We start from the raw sequence: 19,411 nt of genomic DNA, 5'->3' as shown, positions 1-19,411 counted from the left end.
ACCAATTTTGATCAATATCAAAGATTATAATGTAAATATATTTTTTTTTTAAAAGTTAAATATAAAGTTTTGTTACGGATACAAACACTTCAATCTTAAAGTTAAACAAACTTTAAAAGTAAAATTGATAATAGATATACTTTTAGAAAAGTTTATTCCCAAAAACTTAATAATATAATGTTTTAGTATTGGAAAAGAATTCACTAGCACCACAACATCCATTACAACTAAAATTTCATTATTTTGGGGTTTTTGTTTTCTCCACACTCTCTCGTTACTAGCTATAGCAGTATATAGCCATTACCTTACGATCCATCTCAACGAAGAATTCATAAAGGTTAGTTCACACCTTTGTTATCGTTGATTCTGTGCACTTATGTTCCTTTCTTTTTTACTGGTATGGAAAGAATGGTTTCGTGATATTCTGAGGTGTTTAGATGGCTTATCGTGTTATAACTACTATGATGCTCATTAAAATTTCAGTTTTTTATATACACTTTGGGGGGGGGGGGGGGGGGGGGGTGTATTCAACCAAGAATTTCAAGTGATTTGTATTAAAAAAACAAATCCACTGTTATTGAAACATGAATTTTAAAAAACACTTTAAAATCCAATGTTATTAAACTTGTCATTTCGTAAAACACTCTGAAATCCACTGTTATTGAACAAAATTTAAGTTGGAGATTTTAGAGTATTTTAATTGTTTCTAGAGTATTTGAGGAGAGTTCCTTAGTTATAAAAATAAAAATGCAAATCTCACTGTTTTAGATGAGATTTTAGAGTGTTTTAACAAAAATCATACTAAATTCTCTAATTCTCGTGCAATCATCTACAAACTCATTAAAAATCAAATTACTTCAAATTTCAGATTCAATACAGCCCTCTTGGATTTTTTTCCCATTCTTCTTCACATTTAGTTGCCAATCTTCTTGTCTAATTACTACTCAACAAAGTACTGTCTAATTATGTACACATGGTTTCGTGATATTCTAAGGACTTTTTGATTCTCATGAAATTCATTTTTCTGATTTTTGAATTTTAAAAATAATAATTTGGAAAAAGAAGAGCAAAATATAATCAGATTCTTTTTTTTGAAAAATAATAATATGAAAGCCATCAAAAACAATATATATATATATATATATATATATATGTGTGTGTGTGTGTGTATGACTATGACTTTTGGTGTTTGACACAAAATATAACATTTTAGATCAATAATTGTTTAGACTTTGTTGTGGGGCAATCTTCTACTTATATGTCAAGGCATATTCATATGATTTGTGGTGTTTGATTTACAAAATTTAATCTTATTGATCAGTTAATTGTTTAGTCGCTAGCTTGGTTGTTACATGGGTCCATTGTCCTTAATTTGGTAAGAACTTTTTGAAGTGCTCACGACGTTTGGGTACCAAATATATCACAACTCCACGCTGAAAATTTTACATATAAGTAGACATAACTGATTGTTGATCGCCACGTGTCAATTTACTCTATGAAACAAAAGAGTATGGCAGAAACCAGAGTGTCCATTTTGATTCTTTTTTTTTTTCTTTTTATTTGTTCAACGTCCATTTTGATTCTATGACGTTCATTCATTGTCATTTTGATAATACTAAAAGAAAGAAGCTTTCCCTCTGTTTCGATATGCTCTTACAATAAGCTAATGGTTGAAGAAGCAACGTTTCTGCTTAAATCTTTAGCATTTGAAAATCATCAGAATCACTTAGTTAAGTTGATATCTTTGAAGGTCTTACTTTCACTACTCTTTGGAAGGGGTTTTGCTACTTCACTTTCTGCATAACAATGTGAATATCAAATCTAATGTTGTTTGGGTGTGTGCATTGAAAAGCTTTTTCTTAGCTTGTGTGCTAAAAAGCTTGTTCCTTGTTTCATGGTATTGAATGTTGGTCGCATTTTCATCAACAAGGATAGTAGTTTATTTCAAACTTAACCTTGTCTGCTTGGGTCTTTTGTAAACAATAATTTCGACATGATCATACCACTTATCTCTTTATGTTTAGTATTCATCACATCACATTTGCAAAATTCTTTATGTTTAGTTTGTAGCTCACAAGAAAACTATTATCCTAATTTTAAGTGTTCAATCGTCTGATATCTTTCTTTCCCTGTGTCTGCTAGGTCTGGAGTAAAGATGAGAAGAGAGGTGGAACTGCAAGAGGTGGACTGGACGGCTTTTCCAAAGCCGTCGGAAGAGATGCAGAGTAGCTGGCTATTGCAGCATTCTCCGAAGCCCAAGAAGAAAACTGTAAGAAAACATACTTGTGCCTGGACGCTAGCCTTCATTGGCATTGGGGTGGTTATGGCGTTTTCCATGACGATCAGAGCTCTCACGCATCGCCACCACTACCAACAACAAGCACCTGACGCTTATAACATGGCGCTTCACACCGGACTGAAGTTCTTCAATAGCCAGAGATGTAAGTCAAAACAAACAATCTAGCTTATTTATTAATTATTAGTCTTATTAGATTCAATAAGACATATGTTAAGTGTATCTCTTGAGATTTGATCCTATTGAGAATAGGAAACATCGAGTTGTATATATTCAGTTCACTATACGTGTAAAGGAAGAAAACAACAAAACGATGTATTTCATCAAATCTCAAGAGATACTCAAACATATATGTAGTATCATTCATTAACATAAATGATAAAACGTAGTCTCAAACTATCATCTAATCTACTCTGCTTTGCTTTTTGTTGTATCAGCTGGGCGCTTGCCAGACGAAAACAACATCACCTGGAGAGGCGATTCCTGTCTTCAAGATGGGAAGTATCCAGGGAGCAGCCACCCAAACCTGTCTGGAGGTTATTATGATGGTGGCGACGCGATAAAGTCTAATTTCAAGATGTCTTTTGCGATGACCATGTTGAGCTGGAGTGTCATAGAATATCATGCCAAGTAGCAACAACTCGGCGAACTTAGCCACGTCGAAGGAATCATCAAATGGGGAACTGATTACTTTCTCAAGACTTTCGACTCTAGTGCTGCCGATTCAATCCATGATATGGTGTCACAGGTTACAAAACAAAGATCCTTACGACTTTGCATGTTTACGTGTTTCAGTCTGCTACAAGTTTGTTTTCCTTTTAAACAGGTCGGATCTGAAGGAACTGAACGTTACTGCTGGATGCGCCCTGAGGACATAGATTACGAAAGGCACTTACATGTATGCATCAGTGAATGCCCCAATCTTGCTGCAGAAATGGCGGCTGCACTTGCATCAGCGTCCATCGTTTTCACTGAAAACGATGCGTATTCTCAGAAGCTTATTCACGGCGCCAAGATTCTCTATAGGTTTGCAGAGTCTTGTATCAAAGGCAGTGGTAGAAGCTCAAGATCGTCCTGGGATGAGCTTTTATGGGGTGGGGTTTGGCTCTACTACGCCACTGGAGATGCAACTTACCTCGACCGGGTAACGACTCTTGCGTTGGCCGATCCTTCTGATTCTTTCTCGCGTGACTCTGGCGTGTTCAGTTGGAACACAAAACTAGCAGGGGCGCAGGTAAGTTTGCACTCTTTAACACTTTCTTAATTAATTTAGCTATATTATGTTTTCCCAAACTGATGTGTTTTTTTATAATCAACTGTTAGCTGCTGTTGACCCGGATGAGATTGTTTTTGAGCCCTGGATATCCAGCTGAAGAGGTTTTGAGAAAATTTCATAACCAGATCAGCATCGTTATGTGCTCTTACTTACCGTCTTTCAACAAGTTCAATAGAACTAAAGGTAAATAGAATAGTAGTTGCCCTTTTATATTCTAATATTTTTTTTCTCTCAAGAGTATGTATAACCTGTTTCTTTAATTTGTTATCATATCTATAGGAGGTTTGATCCAGTTAAACAATGGAGATCCCCAGCCTCTCCAATATGCTGCAAACGCGGCTTTCCTAGCCGCTTTATACGGTGATTACCTAGAGGCTTCTGATACTCGTGGATGGTCATGTGGGCCTAATGTCTACTTTACTAACGTACTAAGGGACTTCTCGAGATCGCAAGTAAGCCTCTCTCTTCACCTAACCAAAAAACAGAGCAAAACATTAGCTATGTCGTTGGATATGGGGAGCGTTACCCAAAACATGTACACCACAGAGGCGCTTCGATACCAAAGAACCGGAAAGAGAGCTGCAAGGGAGGGTGGAAATGGAGAGAAAGCTCAAAGGAAAACCCAAATGTGATTGAAGGAGCAATGGTCGCTGGACCGGACGGACATGATGTGTTTCATGATGTTCGTACCGCAAACTATACAGAGCCGACACTGACGGGAAATGCGGGACTCGTCGCTGCTCTAGTTGCCTTATCAGGAGAGAAACACATGCTTGACAAGAACCGTCTGTTCTCTGCCTTGCCTCCCTTGTTCCCGGACGCACCTCCGCCACCAGCTCCTTGGGCACCTTAGAGAAATCTCTGTGTTATCAGGAGATCAAGTTAGTATATATATATTTTGGTTGTTGGCAACGTAGATGCATTCTTCTGTAAGAGTTTGTTTTTTCCACATTTGTATTCCTCTTCTGGTTCCATATGAAGACTTTATAATTGCAACAAGAGAATGAGAAAGAGAATGTTATATATTTGTATTCCTCTTCTGGTTCCGTATGAAGACTTTATAATTGCAAGAAGAGAATGAGAAGCAAGGGGGGTAATCTCTGAAGTCTGAACCATGTACTAAGCCATATAGATCAATAATCAATTCATTGCAAAATCAAAACAGTGCATTTTCTTCAGCAGCTCTGTGTTGGTTACATACAGTTTAATAAGAGACATCTCAAAACTATAATGTTCTCTCTCTTGAGAAACAAGCTGAAAAGCATGTTCCGGATGTTTCTATGAGTCAGAATCTGATCCAGAATCTGTTTCCGCATCACACTGCACCCCAAACGGCCTCAATCTGTTTGTGTTTGCTTCCAGTGGAGGCATCCCATCATCACTCTCATCGCTAGAATCTATTTCACCTTGCTGTGGGATGGGGATTTGAGAGCTTTCATCAGCTGGAACTGGCTTGGCATCTCTGAAGATCTCTGGCCTGCATTAACCAAACTCACATGAGCTTTGATAAACAAAACTAGATGTCATTCATATACCACAGTTCAAAGAAACAATGCTTTTATTACCATTCAGGAGACTTTTGGAGGAGACGGATTTGCTCAAAGAAGAGAACTTTACAGACAATTGATGTAACTTTGCTACCAGATTCTTGCGCCTTTTCCTTTCCTGTATGATCAATCACCACAAAGCTTCCTGCAAATAAGTGAACAACAATTAAAACACCATCTCAAACTCCTCCAACCACACACCACATTATGCAGTAAATATAAAGACACAAAATCCACATATCTGAAACATGTCAAAGATTAAGACACAACACTAAGCATGATTCGATATTCCTTTGCCAAGTTTAAACAAGTCTGAGAGAAAGTACCTCGTCTGATCCACATGCTCTCACGAAACTTGGCTGGAAACAAGGCTAATGAGTGTTCTCCTTTTGCATCCATTATCTTCAAACAGACAGCAACACGACAAAACAGCAGTTAAAGAACAAATCAATTGCAAAACTCTAGCTGTCCTTAAACTATAAAAATCCAATCTTTAATCAGTACATACAGTACAAAACCAAGCCTAACACATTGTGATTCAATTAAAGGATTGAAAAACCATAAATAAAAATTCAATCTTTAATCAATACATACAATACAAAACTAATAAGCCTAACACATTGAGATTCAATTAAACGATTCAAAACCCATAAATAAAAACTCAATCTTTAATTAGTACATATACACAGAACTAAGCTAAGATTCAAACCATTAAATAAAAATTCAAACTTTAACCAACACATGTATACAGAAACTTACCTCAATTTGATTGGAACCTCTGAGAGAGACGACCTGAGCGATACTCTGACATTCCTCAAGCGTGAAGTCCTGCTCCGACGCCGCTTGTTTCAGATTCCTCCTTCCTCTGTTCATCTCTTTCAACTCAAAAAGATCCAAACTTTTACAACCAAAAGAGCACAAAAACACCAGAAGAAACTGAGATTAGGGTTTTTGTAGTAACTGTGCCGTTTAACTAGAATCACACGAGTTCCTAAAGAGGAAGTGTAAACACAAAGGGCAAACATTGTTATTTTCTTTATATGTTGAGGGTATAAACGTCATTCCATTGACCAAGTTAAGTGGGTAAGGGTTACATCGAAGCGCAGATAAACCGGGAACTCGTTTTAAACCGTGAAAGAGACACCGTGCGGCGGTCTGTTAACTCTCCTCCACGATTCAAAGTTCTTTACTTTACTCGAATCCTCTCTCTCGCTTCACAGGTTCGTAACTATGTCCTCTGTTTTCATCTTGAGCTAATGTGTTACATAACCGAACGATTCATTAGATAAGAAGGTGTTTTCTGAATTGTTTAAAGTTGATAGCTTTTTTGAATTTATGTTAGTTTTGTAGTGATGGGTAGGAGAAAGCAACCCAAGCCGCAGTGTTCGTTGGGATTGAATTGTAGAAAGTTGATATCTTTTTGAATTATAGAAAGTTGATAGCTTTTTGAATTGTATAAAGTTGATACCTTTTTGGATTCTATGTTAGTTTTGTAGTGATGGGTAGGAGAAAGCAACCCAAGCCGCAGCGTTCGTTGGGATTGATCACCGATCAAAAGCAAGTCTCCGGCGATGAGGCAGAGGGTTCTCGCCCGAGGACGAAGAAGAAGAAGAGTGTTGAAGATATCGATAAGCCATATTATGTGAACATATGTTCTTCAAGTGAGAAGCAGGAGAGACAACACTTTGACATAGCTGAAGTTGTTCTCACTAATTTAACTTTAAGAGAAGGTGGTTCTGGTCTGGATTGTTCGTCACGGTTTCGTCTGTGCAATGTGACTAACTTTATTGATCTGATGAAGCTCGGTCACTGGCCCGTGTTGTCTTCCAGTGATGTAACCTTGGAGCTGGTTGATGGGTCAGTGGTTTGGTCTGGGGGTTTTGATGGTCCAGGTGAAGGCGTTTGGGGTCTTGCTCATCTGGCGAGTATAAAGTTTCTGACTTTGAGGGTTGTGCCAGGTGGTAACGAGGGGTTGTTGTCTCCTAGAGTTAGAGTTGAGTTGCTTCAGGAGGCTTTTGATGCGTGTGAGTCTCTTCTTGAGAACACAAGGCAGAGGTGGAAAAGTAGTATGATTCATGTCATGTCTTGGTTGAGGCCGGAGGTAATGACATCAGAAGCTAGGTATGGGACGGAACTAAACGTGCAGGAGGATGAGAGATCGATAACTCAGGAGGACTCTAGTGAACAGTCTAGGTTTGATGCTTCTGCTTTTTATGAAGCCATAAAGCCATCTAAGTGAGTAGAGCATACTTTTTTTGGAATGTGTGTGCTTAATGTTTGAAGTTAGTTTTTTCCAACTTATTATAATGTTGTTGGTTCAGGACGGATGCGATGCTTGAAGATGATATAACTGATCTGCTCCCAGAACTTAGGCCGTACCAACGACGTGCAGCTTACTGGATGGTGCAGCGAGAGAGAGGAGATCCAATAACTTTGGGAGGCGAAGAAGAATTCATCTCACCTTTGTCAATCTCCATTGGGTTTCTTGACTCTGCTGCAAAAATGTTCTTTAACCCATTCAGGTTTGTTCCTTCTTTTGTTTTATCATTATGAACTTTTTAGCTCCTCTTAATGTTCAACAAACAGTATAAGTCTCTCTCAGTAAATTTCCAACTGTTAACAGAAGAACTTGTTTTGATTTGGTCCATTTGTCATATGCTTTGGTTGTTTTTAGTGGGAATATCTCATTAGCACCAGAGTATTGTTCACCTCGAATTCCGGGCGGTATCCTTGCTGGTAAGAACAACTTGCAGTTTCTTCTTGTCTCCTTGTATTAGCCTTTGTTAAGTTCTGTGGTGGTTCATTCTCAATGTGTGAATGCTGCAGATGAGATGGGATTGGGGAAAACAGTTGAACTACTTGCATGCATCTTTTCTAATAGAAAACCAAACGAGGAAGAAACATCTGTTGTGACTAATGGGTCACCAGTAACTGATGATTTGAAAACTGGCTTGAAGAGAGTGAAAAGGGAGCGTGTTGAGTGCACATGTGGAGCTGTCAGTAAAAGCCGCATATACAAAGGTGTTTGGGTACAGTGTGACATGTGTGATGCTTGGCAGCATGCAGACTGTGTACGTTATTCACCTAAATGGACAAGAAAGCAGGCTATTTGTCAAGATGCTGATGAAAAGGCATCTCAAAAGAAGAGCAAAAAAGACGCTGTTGAAGTTGTTGTCAAACAAGGTGAATATAATTGCCAGATGTGCTGTGAGCTTCTACAAGTCACTGCCTCTCCCATCTCCACAGGTGCCACTCTTATTGTCTGTCCATCTCCTATATTACAGCAATGGCATTCCGAGATTACACGGTATCAGGATTCTTCCCTACACTTAACAAAGATTACTTTCAGAAATGGTGTTTTGTTTTTAATCTCTTTGCCTTGTTTCATCTCCCCATGTTGTAGCCATACACGCTTGGGTTCTCTTGTGACATGTATCTATGAAGGTGTGAGGAATGCCTCACACTCCAAAGAACCTACGGTGGACATCACTGATCTCCTCAATGCTGACATTGTTTTAACAACCTATGATGTCCTCAGAGATGACTTGACTCATGATGGAGACAGGCATGATGGTGACCGGCATTGTCTTAGATTCCAGAAAAAGTATCCTGTGATTCCTACTCCACTCACAAGAATATTCTGGTGGAGGATTTGCTTGGATGAGGCCCAGATGGTGGAGAGGAATACAGCTGCTGCAACAGAGATGGCTTTGAGATTATACACTAAACACCGTTGGTGTATCACCGGAACTCCTATACAAAGCAAACTTGATGACTTGTATGGACTGTTAAGGTTCCTTAAAGCTAATCCTTTCGATGTTTCAAGATGGTGGACTGAAGTCATAAGAGAACCATATGAGGTCTGAGCAGAACAAATAGTTTATTCTCTTATCTTTTAAATGGTATTTCATGTCTAAGTCTAACAACCTTCTTGCTTTTGTTCAGAGGCGAGACGCAAAGGCAATGGAGTTTACACATAAACTTTTCAAACAACTCATGTGGCGTTCTTCAAAAATCCACGTGGCTGATGAGCTGCAGCTCCCACCTCAAGAGGAATGCGTTTCATGGCTCAAATTCTCCGCGATTGAAGAGCACTTTTATAGCAGGCAGCATGAGACTTGTGGGAATTACGCCCGTGAAGTCATACAAACTCTGAAACGTGATATTCTCAAAAGAGGTCATAGTTCTTCTGATAATCCTTTAATCACTCACGCCGAAACTGCAAAGCTCTTGAACTCGCTCTTGAAACTGCGCCAGGCTTGCTGCCACCCTCAAGTAGGGAACTCTGGTTTACGTTCGTTGCAACAAACGCCAATGACCATGGAAGAGATTCTTATGGTGGGGGTTTAGCTTTTTTTCAATCTTTGGTTTGCTACTTTTTTTTTTGCTGATTGTAAGTTTTTTTTCTTTAGGTCCTTGTGAAAAAGACTCAGAGCGAAGGAGAAGAAGCTCTTAGAGTGTTGATCGTTGCTTTAAACGGGATTGCTGCTATTTCCATGCTTAAGCAAGAGTTTTCCGAAGCGGTATCGTTATACAAGGAAGCATTGAATATAACTGAAGAGAACGCTGAAGATTTTCGTCTTGATCCATTGTTGAATATTCATATTCTCCACAATCTAGCTGAGATACTACCACTGGTTCAAAGCCACAAAAGAGATGTGAGAGATGAGGATCATCATCGTGCAGCGAAAAGGCAAAGGATCAATGAGCGTGATAGTTCAACTCATGCTTCTTCAGAAAGTGGTTTAAAGAAAGATGGAGAGTATCATGAAGAGTGCAAAACTCTGGATACAGTTTGTGAGACATTGAAAGTTAAGTATTTATCCTCATTCAACTCGAATCTCTCCAAAGCACAGCAGGAGTTCACAAAATCATACGATCAGGTTACTTGCACAAAATGCTTTTCCAAAGAGTTCCTTAAGCTCGCAGTCTGTGTTTCAATGCTACATTGCTAATAATTGAAAAACTTTCCAAGGCTTCCGAGTCTTTGAGAAACATAGGGAAACAACGTTCGGTTTGGTGGTTAGATGCCCTCCAACTTGCTGAAGAGGATAAAGATTTCACCAGCGAGTTGACTAGGAAGATTGAAGAGGCCATCCATGTCTCCTCCAGAGAATCTTCTCGGTTAGTACATTAATATTTGAAGTTTCATGACTTCTTGTTGCTGCATAGTTTCTGCAAGTGCAACAAATGACCTGTTAAAAGAGTAGATTGATTTATCATATAACAAGTGATCGTTATATATTTGTTTCAGCTTTAGAACCATACATGGGATGAAACTTCATCTGCAGACATGTATGGATACGCTAGAAAGCTCTAGAAAAACAGTGATGGATAAGCTTTTAGAGATCAACAAGACTATGAAGAAACCAAGAGTGGAGGATATTGAGTGTATTGGTAATTGCAAGTATTGTAATAAGAAAGATGATGGCCCTACTTGTATTCATTGCGAGCTAGATGAACGATTCCAGGTTTGCTTCTTTTGCTTGTGTGTGTGCGCTTGCTTTTATATGAAGTTTTTATTGATGTTAGTTAATGTATTGAAAAAATCTTCCCAGGAATATGAGGCTAGGCTGTTCCGTCTTAACAAATCTCGTGGAGGAGTAATGGAACATGCATCTGCTGAAGAGATGGTAGATCTACAGAAGAAGAAGTCTGCTCGTAATCATTTCTTTTTCGGTTTGTCATCGAGAAACAATCCGTCATCTGTTGACAACGAAGAACCCACCAAAAGAAATGGTGGTGACGCCGTTATTGTAAGTCACTTGATCTATCTTCAGTTTGGTCCTATCCCACATTTAATGCTCTCTCTGTTGTGATAATAGGTTTCAAAATCTGCATCTGAGACGGAAGTGGTTCTTGGTGTGATAAGAAACCATTGCAAGTCTTATTTAGACAGTGAAAGCAAATTGGCAGCTAAAAACCATTTAAAAACTCTTGAGGTAAGATGGAGAAAGGGGTGAAGTAATAATATCTTTCATTTTCAAGTTCTGACATTTGTAGTTTTTGATTTATCTGATGAAGGTGATGAGGAAGGAATATGCACATGCAAGGGACTTGGCTAGGGCTCAAGCTAACCTTCTACGTGCCTATGATGAGATTAAGATGGCGACGATGAGACTACAGCTTAGAGAATCTGAAGATGACACGGCCATTTATGCTTTGAGTCTTGATGAGTTAGACGCTGCTAGTGTCCAGAACACTAATGATAAATTTTTGGCTCAGTCCTCATTACTTAGTATAAAAGGGAAGCTTCGTTATCTGAAGGTAAACCCCTTACCTTGCTGTTGTTATTGGCCAAGAGAAGTCATTAAGTGTACGTATAAACAAATTTTTTATCCTTTTTCAGGGGTTGATAGAAACCAAACAGAAACAAGAAGAGAGTCAAGATCACTCCTCACCAGTAGAGGAAACAGCTAAGGCTTCAGATCCTGTTGAACAGGAGAGAGAAAACGTTCTAAAGCGAGAGGAAGCATGTCCTATTTGTCATGAAACCCTACGGAATCAGAAGATGGTTTTCCAGTGTGGGCACAGCACTTGCTGTAAATGTAAACACCTTACTTGATCATAAGGAGCTGGACTTGCATGCACTGTTATCTCATGCATCTTTGTGTCTCTCCACAGGCTTTTTCTCCATGACTGAGCGTGGTTCGGTTCATGAAACTATGCGAAAGTGGGTGATGTGTCCAATATGCAGGCAACATACAGATGTTGGAAACATTGCGTATGCTGATGACAGACAAAACGGTTACTCGTCAGGTCAAGATCACAGAGAAAACGAAGCATCATTATCTGTTCAAGGTTCATATGGAACAAAGGTTAGCCCCTCCATGCTTTTTAAAGATTCTTCCAACAAGTAGTATACTTCGTTTTCTCATATATTGTGTTTGGGTAGATTGAAGCTGTTACTAGAAGAATCTTATGGATCAAGTCAAGTGACCGGGAAGCTAAGGTTCTTGTTTTCTCCAGCTGGAACGATGTTCTTGATGTGTTGGAACATGCCTTCTCTGCAAACGGCATCACTTTCATTCGGATGAAAGGAGGAAGGTAAAATTATTGTTGTTGCATAGGTTACTTAAGACTTCAGAGACATATATAACGTTGATTCCATGGGAATGCAGAAAATCACAGACGGCAATTAGCAAATTCAAGGGGACAGAGAAAGAATCGATCCAAGTCCTGCTGCTTCTGGTGCAGCATGGTGCCAATGGTCTTAATCTTCTGGAAGCACAGCATGTTGTTCTAGTGGAGCCGCTTCTAAATCCAGCTACAGAAGCGCAAGCTGTTGGGCGTGTTCACCGGATAGGACAAGATAAGCCTACTCTAGTTCATCGCTTCCTGGTTCGTGCGTCTGCTTTGTTTCTTGTGCAGCTTCACTTTGATCTTGACATCTCTCTTTTTTTTTGGTGGGGACTAGGTAACGGGTACAGTGGAAGACAGCATCTACAAGCTGAACAGGAGCAAGAACGTAAACGTAAGCTCATTTAGCAGCAGCAGGAATACAAAGAATCAAGATCAACAGAATCTGACACTAAGAGACCTAGAGTGTCTATTTGCTTCACCACCAGCAGAAGAGACAGAAGAAAACGAGGGAGATGGAGAGAGGAATCTGAGAGATCTACCGCCCTCAGTGGCTGCAGCTATGGCAGCCGAGAGGAGAATGAAAGAAAGCAATGATGCATCAACATCAACAACAAACACATCATGATTGCAGAGAAGATTTGGTGGTTGTTGGAGCATCTTGTTGTCTGTATAGAGAAGTAGTCCAAAGATACACTGCTTCTCGTTAGTGTTGTCTGCATTCATTATGGATTACTTTTAACCTCAAACTTTTAGATTAAGGCTTAGGCAAGGTGATGGGATGGGAGTTTTTTTCAAGATTTTTTGTATTGCAACAAACATTTGCTGCATTAGGAAAGCTTCATCTATGTATATATATGAATTAGAGTAACATGAGGTTGAAATTTGGAAAGGGTCTTCTTGATCTGTATATACACTTTCATATGAAAATAACAACATATGATAAAAAAGCCAAATGTGTACTCTTTGCTGAGAATTTGGAATGTGCTTCTTTGTGTTATAACATTCGAGAAAACAGAATGTCTACAATGAAGTCATGAAACAAGAAGTCCCCAGAACAGAACCAAAAATTTATTCAGCTACATCGCAAAGATGCAATAACAAACTTGAAAACTGGAAGAAAAAAAAAAATCTCTCACTTTGTCTTGGATCTTGATCACTCACTTGTCTTCAGCTGCTGGTTTATCAATGAATGTCTTCTTAATCCAATCAAATGGCTGTGTATGATAAAGATTCATGTCAGAGATGCAAAACAAAACGAAGGGAAACATTAGAGAAAAAGGTCAATTAATCTCAAGGCACTAATCTCTTCATAACACCAATCACAGATCCTAAATCACTAATGATGTAACCAATTGAATCAAATAACAAGAGAAGCTAAAAAGACCCTAGAAATGAAGAAGCTTGATCATCAATTCGAGTATACTAACACAAAACTGAATCAAACCCTTAATGAAATTGAGATTATATGTAAATGCAACGACGCAGCTTATATTGGCGCCGATAAAGTTTCAGCCTTTAAGGTCTAACGAGATTGATGAAAGTGCAAAACTTTGAAAATATTCATCAATCATCATCAATCAATCATCTTTCTTCCATTTCATAAGCTAATTCGTGAAACCCAATTCGAAAAATCTACCGCCGGAGATCGAAATTGACTTACTTGGACGACCCAGATGGCGCCGGCTGCGGCGGCGATACCCCATCCTGCGGCGGCTTGGATATCCGCAGATTGGATCTTTGGCTTCACGAGCTTGAGCACTCCTCCTGTCATCACCGCTTCGATCTCTCTCTCTCTCTCTCTCTCTCTCTCTCCTTAGCTATCAATCAAATCCCCAGAAACGATCCTTCAACGAGGACGCGACGCCATCTTAGTCGTCGACATTAAAAGAGATTCTCACACTTCATGCCGTTCCACGTGTGAAAACATGCACAGCGTGCCGTTTTACTGTTTTTACACTTGCTGCCGGATTACAAGAAACAACTTGAACAACTTGCCGTTGTACTGTTATGTCGTTCTTCTTCAAATTGACTCCAAAAGAAATGAATATCATCAGAAAACTTAAAACACAATTCCATTTCCTTGATGATTAGCGTTTAAGCCACTCAAATATAACAATGGTTTTATAAATTATGGAGGAGACCACAAAATCTTTCAGATAGTCTTTCTTAACATCAAAATCTATATTGAAGAACCAAACTTGGCACTGCTCTTTCTTGGACTATCCGGTTTAGTAGCAGGCCTACGACCTTTATCCGGACCACCAATTACACCCCATTCCTCAAACTGAATCTGCCTTGCTCTTGCTCTTTCTTTCTCCTCTTCGGACTTCTCAGAGTAACAGTAAGGACAAGAGACTCCAGACTCATACTCTGGAGCTTCCATGTCTTCATCACTTATAGGCTGCTTGCATCCATAGCAGAGTTTATGTGTTCCTTGTGCTAAACCATGTTCCACTGACACACGTTTGTCAAACACAAAGCATTCTCCTTCCCACAAGCTCTCTGTTTTGGGGACTTGCTCTAGGTACTTCAGTATCCCACCTTTCAGATGATACACCTGATCACAAAAATGTTCAAGCTCTAAATCTCAAAAAGTCAATGAATATTCTAAAAATCGGTCTAGTCAGCAAATCGGACCTAATGAAACAATTTAAAAAAAAAAAAATCGGTTGAAACGCTCAATAATTTTAAAGCATTCCTAGCGATTTTTTGACATTGCATTTGTGTATAGTTTACCTCTTCGAAGCCTTGGCTAAGAAGAAAGCTTGAAGCTTTCTCACATCTGATTCCTCCAGTGCAGTACATAGCAATCCGTGGCAGCCCCTTCGGTTTCTCAGCTTTCTCTTCTTCATTTTTCTCCACCTTTGCTTGCGTTTCATTGCCTTCTTGCTTCAATGCAAACTGATCCTCAACCCAAGATGGGAAATGCCTGAAAGCTGTGGTGCATGGATCCACAGCTCCTTTGAACTTCCCAATCCTAGTCTCATAGGTGTTCCTCACATCAATCACTACCTGAAACACATCTTCTAACATATGCATAAACACTCTTTCTTCTCTATGCATAAAATGAATCTTGCATTCAAAAAGAGTTCTCACAGTTTCCGGATCACTGATCAGTTCATTCCATTCCTCAGGGCTCACATATGTTCCAACTCTTTCAATAGGCGAGACACTCGGCATTCCAAGCGTGACAATCTACATAAAAACATTACAAAAGAAAACACAACTCTTGAAACCGGAACCGAACAGGAACCAGAACAACACTTGTCAATATCCGAAATATTTAAAAATATCCAATTTTTTTTTATCTAAAACCCCAAAAAAAATGATATTTAATCTGAAAAAGGCAACTTTCTGATTTTTAACCCAAATTAACCAAAAAACCGGGACATGGGATCTGAAATTACCGCAGATATTAGAGGTTCCCAACTTTGTTACCCGAACTGAAAACCAAAATAGTCGAACTGAAATTGAACCAAATTTTCTAAATATTCAAACGGATCATAAACTTCTAAAACCGAACCGGAACCGAAACAATAACTGAATGCCCAGAGCTATCTTCAACAATCAACAAACCCTACACTCTACACTCTACAAACTTTCAAAAACACGAGAGTGTACCTCTTTCTTGAGTTTGACCCTAACGTGATCCCATCTAAACGGAGCATCCTCACCAGCCGCAAGTGGAGAGCCACTGCTATGTCCATGGTGTATTGCTTCTTGTTCAGGACTCACTGGCGTCTCCACTTGCCTCAGACCACTCAAACGGACATCACTCTGTATAAACGCCAACACTCTCTCCACTGATTCACGGCTCCCACAGATACTTCCGTTGATTCCTTCTGGTGCTAGTATGATTCCACCTGAAACACACTGAACATCCATATTCTATATTACTACCTCATATAAAACCAAAATTTCGATTTTTAAATCAAATATAAACCAAAGTTTCGACTTTTAAATCAAATATCAGCCAAAGTCTCGATTTTTAAATCAAATATAAGCTAAAGTTTCGCTTTTAATATCAAATATAAGCCAAAGTTTCGTTTTTTAAATCAAATATAAGCTAAAGTTTCGATTTTTTGATCAAATTTAAGCCAAAGTTTTGATTTTTGAATCAAATATAAGCCAAAGTTTCGATTTTTTAAAAATCAAATGTAAAACAAAGTTTCTATTTTTTAAAGTTTATACCAATTCTTCGCAGAGATCCTTGAGGGGCTTTCTTAGATCAGCATGGTCTGGAAAATCAGCGAACTTGTAGAATGAAACCACAAGGAGTGAGCTTTTATCTGACTCGACAGGTTCTTGTTTGGTTGAGAAGCATTGAGAGACAGTAGTCATGTTTTGTCGGATAGGTCCAGAGCTAGAACAAGCCACCGTGGATTTTAGAGGAGAGGAAGAGAGGTTCTGGAGTTGGGATTGAGTGGATAGTAACTTGGGTTTGAAGTTTTTAGTGGTTGAGATCGAATTTGAGACGCCGCTGGAGATGGAAGGTTGAGAGTGAGGTGTTGGTGGTGGTGGTGGTGGTGATGAGAGCATTCTCGCGGCGGCGAGGGACGGCGGAAATCTCCAGTGGTAGAAACGTAGCATTGAGGTTTATTCTGTGGGCTTAAAAACCAAACCGGACTTAACCAATACTGTGGACTGATTCACGTGGGCTATATAAAACATTTGGCCTTTATGAATTTAGTTTTTGCGCCATATATATTCATGTAGTTATAAATGGGTAAATACAACAAAAATTGGAAGTAACATAAAATTACATAATTTTAAAAAAAAATTAGTACAGCAAAACTAAAATTTTAAAAAATTTAAAAAATATTAAAATTTCAGCATTTTCATTCCGTGTTATATAGACTTTGTGAAAAATGATTTAATCAATTTTAAGACGGGTATTAAATTTTTTTTTATATAATTAGAGGTGTCCGAACCAAGATCCAAATAACTCTCTAGAGATTTGATACCGAAAAAATAATTCAATCATGCTTTCTAACTAAAGACTAAAACATGATTTCATGTACTGGCCAAACAAATTTCATAACAAGATTTGAATTCGACAGATTAACATCTTGACCCAAGTGTTTTTTATCAATAGTTTACCGCCTCGTGGTGACATTCAATATTATGTAACATCAATTTACGAAATATACTAATTGATGGGTGGTGTTAGAGCACCATAACTCAAATACTCAATTAGGGGTGCTTATTCTTCTTTTAATAATTTTAAGTTCTAAAAGTGATCAAGCACCGACGCTTGGACAGCACCGACGCTTCCATCTTTTGTCTATTTTCTTTTTTTTAATCCCAAAATCACTAAGCACCCCTCCTAAGCTACTGCGTCAATGGTGCTCTTAAGTGTTAACCATGTAATATGTTCTTGTTAATTGCTTACAATATGGATTAGTGATATCCGTTTAATGTAGACATTTGACAAACTGTTACCATTGATTAATTTATCTGAAAAATCTTATCCATCAGCGACATGCAAAATAGATATTACGATTTGTTATATGGAATTTGACTCTGTGAATGTCTTTTGTCTGAGTGTGAGGGAAAAGAAGCTTCCTGTCCCCTGCCGTGATCTCTGACCTTTTTGGTAAGAACCTTGTCTACCTTCTCGAAACTCATCTTTTCTAATTCCCCTAATTATTTTCTTAGAGACTTCCACCATAATTGATGTCTTCATCAGCTCTAAGAAGCTTCCTGCTTCTTTTTTATTTTCCAGACGATTTGTCTTCAATGCAGACACTAAAAAGTTCCTTGAACTTTCATGAGAATAGTACATATCTAAAGTTTTACAAAACATGTTTTACAATAATAAGTTTTAAGTTTTCTAAGGAAACGTATGGGGACACGGCATACATAGTTGTAAGTTTTTCGTACGTCCGATAATGTGATAGTAGGTTAGTTTATACTGCCTTTTTCAAAAAGAATTAGATAGAATGATATATAATGGTTAGTGAAAGATAAAGAATAATAACTAGATAGATATAATGATCAGTATGAGACTTGTAGTTATGTTATTCAACTATAGGGGGCACGGCCGCACGGCATGCATAGTTGTAATGTTTGGCCACTTTTGACGATTTGACGAAATGTTTGGCCATAAATTATCTTTCTTTTTTTTCCAAGACTTCGTTGATTTTTAGTAATTTTCAATCAAAGAGTATATACGTGTATTTTAAATTACAATAAAATTATAATCTAAACACATGAAACCCAAAGACAACTTAAATTTCTTATAGTCGGCACAATTAGAGTATACATGCATAAACGACCACATGCTTTTGTATATGTTTTGGGAGTCATGTCTTGCATTTTTTTTCTGAGAAAGAGTCATGTCTTGCAATTTGGAAGTCGAGTCCCTTTTTCCATTTAATAACCTTTGGATCCATATGTAGACACAATAGTTGAACATGTATGCACGTGTATGTGACTGCATGTGTGCGAATTTTCATATTCTTTGCAACGATGAAAATCTAAGTTCAGATCTGGTACTGCCAAAGCAGCATGTATATTCAAGTGTTGTTTTCAAAGAAAGTTCAAATTGGTTAGTTACAAACTAAAACTTATATTGACCTCAAACCAAAATATACTAATAACTAAACCTAGCTAAAATGAAATGCACCTCTACGTACCAATAAGGCACATTCGCTAGGTTACAAACAATTTGGTTAATGCTAAAAGATTTGAGTAGTGTTAAATGGGATTTGGTTCAAAACAATACTGTTGTACAATAAAATTCAAACTCGAGAGGCTGCCGCAAGATTAGTGCGTTGAATAAAACAAAAAAAAATATTAGTAATAATGATAATATCTACATAACTATGAGTCTATGAGTTGGGTCTAGTTGAATTATTGATGGGTTTATTTTATACCTTTTATAACTTTTAATACTGTTCTATTATAATATACTAAGAAATAATGTTGTTTTGTCCAAAGCCAGAACTGGCTCTTTCAATCGATTTTTTCCTCCTTTGACTTGATGCTTAATCTTTTCTTCTTTTTTTTAAACACTTGATGCTTAATTAATCTTTATTTGAAACACTTTTTTTTTTTGAAACACAAATGCTTAATTAATCATTCTTAAAAATATCTTGGTTATCAACTTATCAGCACGAAATAAGACTCAACTTACACATTAAAAACTATATGTTTCATACTAATTACATTAAAACATAGTATTTATCTTCGTGACAGATCCAGATT

The 19,411-nt window shown here is 38.0% G+C and overlaps 3 protein-coding genes and 1 pseudogene across 3 annotated transcripts; 2 read left to right on the top strand and 2 right to left on the bottom strand.

Annotated features, from left to right (window-relative positions):
• Positions 1-273: 273 nt before the first annotated feature.
• Positions 274-4,447, top strand: LOC106351830 (annotated as a pseudogene).
• A 254-nt stretch (positions 4,448-4,701) lies between these two features.
• On the bottom strand, positions 4,702-6,119 carry LOC106347816 (probable RNA-binding protein EIF1AD). Its single transcript, XM_048755214.1, has 4 exons — positions 5,879-6,119; positions 5,446-5,521; positions 5,138-5,264; positions 4,702-5,049 (listed from the first exon to the last, which is right to left on the bottom strand). Exons 1-4 carry the CDS (start codon positions 5,990-5,992, stop codon positions 4,851-4,853), a joined length of 516 nt encoding a protein of 171 aa, XP_048611171.1. The 5' UTR covers positions 5,993-6,119; the 3' UTR covers positions 4,702-4,850.
• A 115-nt stretch (positions 6,120-6,234) lies between these two features.
• LOC106391618 (E3 ubiquitin-protein ligase SHPRH) lies at positions 6,235-13,109 on the top strand. Its single transcript, XM_013832303.3, has 18 exons — positions 6,235-6,339; positions 6,608-7,354; positions 7,441-7,641; positions 7,794-7,855; positions 7,946-8,426; positions 8,523-8,979; positions 9,065-9,457; positions 9,532-10,002; positions 10,095-10,243; positions 10,374-10,590; positions 10,678-10,875; positions 10,945-11,061; positions 11,144-11,386; positions 11,469-11,667; positions 11,744-11,937; positions 12,015-12,166; positions 12,241-12,460; positions 12,537-13,109. Exons 2-18 carry the CDS (start codon positions 6,618-6,620, stop codon positions 12,825-12,827), a joined length of 4,782 nt encoding a protein of 1,593 aa, XP_013687757.2. The 5' UTR covers positions 6,235-6,339; positions 6,608-6,617; the 3' UTR covers positions 12,828-13,109.
• Positions 13,110-13,173: 64 nt separating this feature from the next.
• LOC106391617 (rhodanese-like domain-containing protein 7) lies at positions 13,174-16,833 on the bottom strand. The gene is made up of 6 exons (XM_013832302.3): positions 16,394-16,833; positions 15,824-16,075; positions 15,299-15,397; positions 14,939-15,214; positions 13,863-14,759; positions 13,174-13,416 (listed from the first exon to the last, which is right to left on the bottom strand). Exons 1-5 carry the CDS (start codon positions 16,790-16,792, stop codon positions 14,382-14,384), a joined length of 1,404 nt encoding a protein of 467 aa, XP_013687756.2. The 5' UTR covers positions 16,793-16,833; the 3' UTR covers positions 13,174-13,416; positions 13,863-14,381.
• Positions 16,834-19,411: the final 2,578 nt, after the last annotated feature.

This window comes from Brassica napus, chromosome C4 (assembly GCF_020379485.1).
Source record: "Brassica napus cultivar Da-Ae chromosome C4, Da-Ae, whole genome shotgun sequence".
Taxonomy (NCBI): Eukaryota; Viridiplantae; Streptophyta; class Magnoliopsida; order Brassicales; family Brassicaceae; genus Brassica; species Brassica napus.
This window is presented reverse-complemented; position numbering and strand designations above follow the sequence as displayed.

Excerpts from the sequence above, each read along its gene's own strand:
- LOC106347816 (XM_048755214.1), bottom strand. The coding sequence starts at position 5,992 with ATGAACAGAGGAAGGAGGAATCTGAAACAAGCGGCGTCGGAGCAGGAC. Across the intron at positions 5,522-5,878 it reads GAGGTTCCAATCAAATTGAG|ATAATGGATGCAAAAGGAGA; the intron begins GTAAGTTTCTGT and ends GTCTGTTTGAAG. Across the intron at positions 5,265-5,445 it reads GAGCATGTGGATCAGACGAG|GAAGCTTTGTGGTGATTGAT; the intron begins GTACTTTCTCTC and ends ACTTATTTGCAG.
- LOC106391618 (XM_013832303.3), top strand. The coding sequence starts at position 6,618 with ATGGGTAGGAGAAAGCAACCCAAGCCGCAGCGTTCGTTGGGATTGATC. Across the intron at positions 10,244-10,373 it reads TCCTCCAGAGAATCTTCTCG|CTTTAGAACCATACATGGGA; the intron begins GTTAGTACATTA and ends TATTTGTTTCAG. Across the intron at positions 11,062-11,143 it reads ACCATTTAAAAACTCTTGAG|GTGATGAGGAAGGAATATGC; the intron begins GTAAGATGGAGA and ends TATCTGATGAAG.
- LOC106391617 (XM_013832302.3), bottom strand. The coding sequence starts at position 16,792 with ATGCTACGTTTCTACCACTGGAGATTTCCGCCGTCCCTCGCCGCCGCG. Across the intron at positions 16,076-16,393 it reads AGGATCTCTGCGAAGAATTG|TGTGTTTCAGGTGGAATCAT; the intron begins GTATAAACTTTA and ends ATGGATGTTCAG. Across the intron at positions 15,215-15,298 it reads TGATCAGTGATCCGGAAACT|GTAGTGATTGATGTGAGGAA; the intron begins GTGAGAACTCTT and ends GATGTGTTTCAG.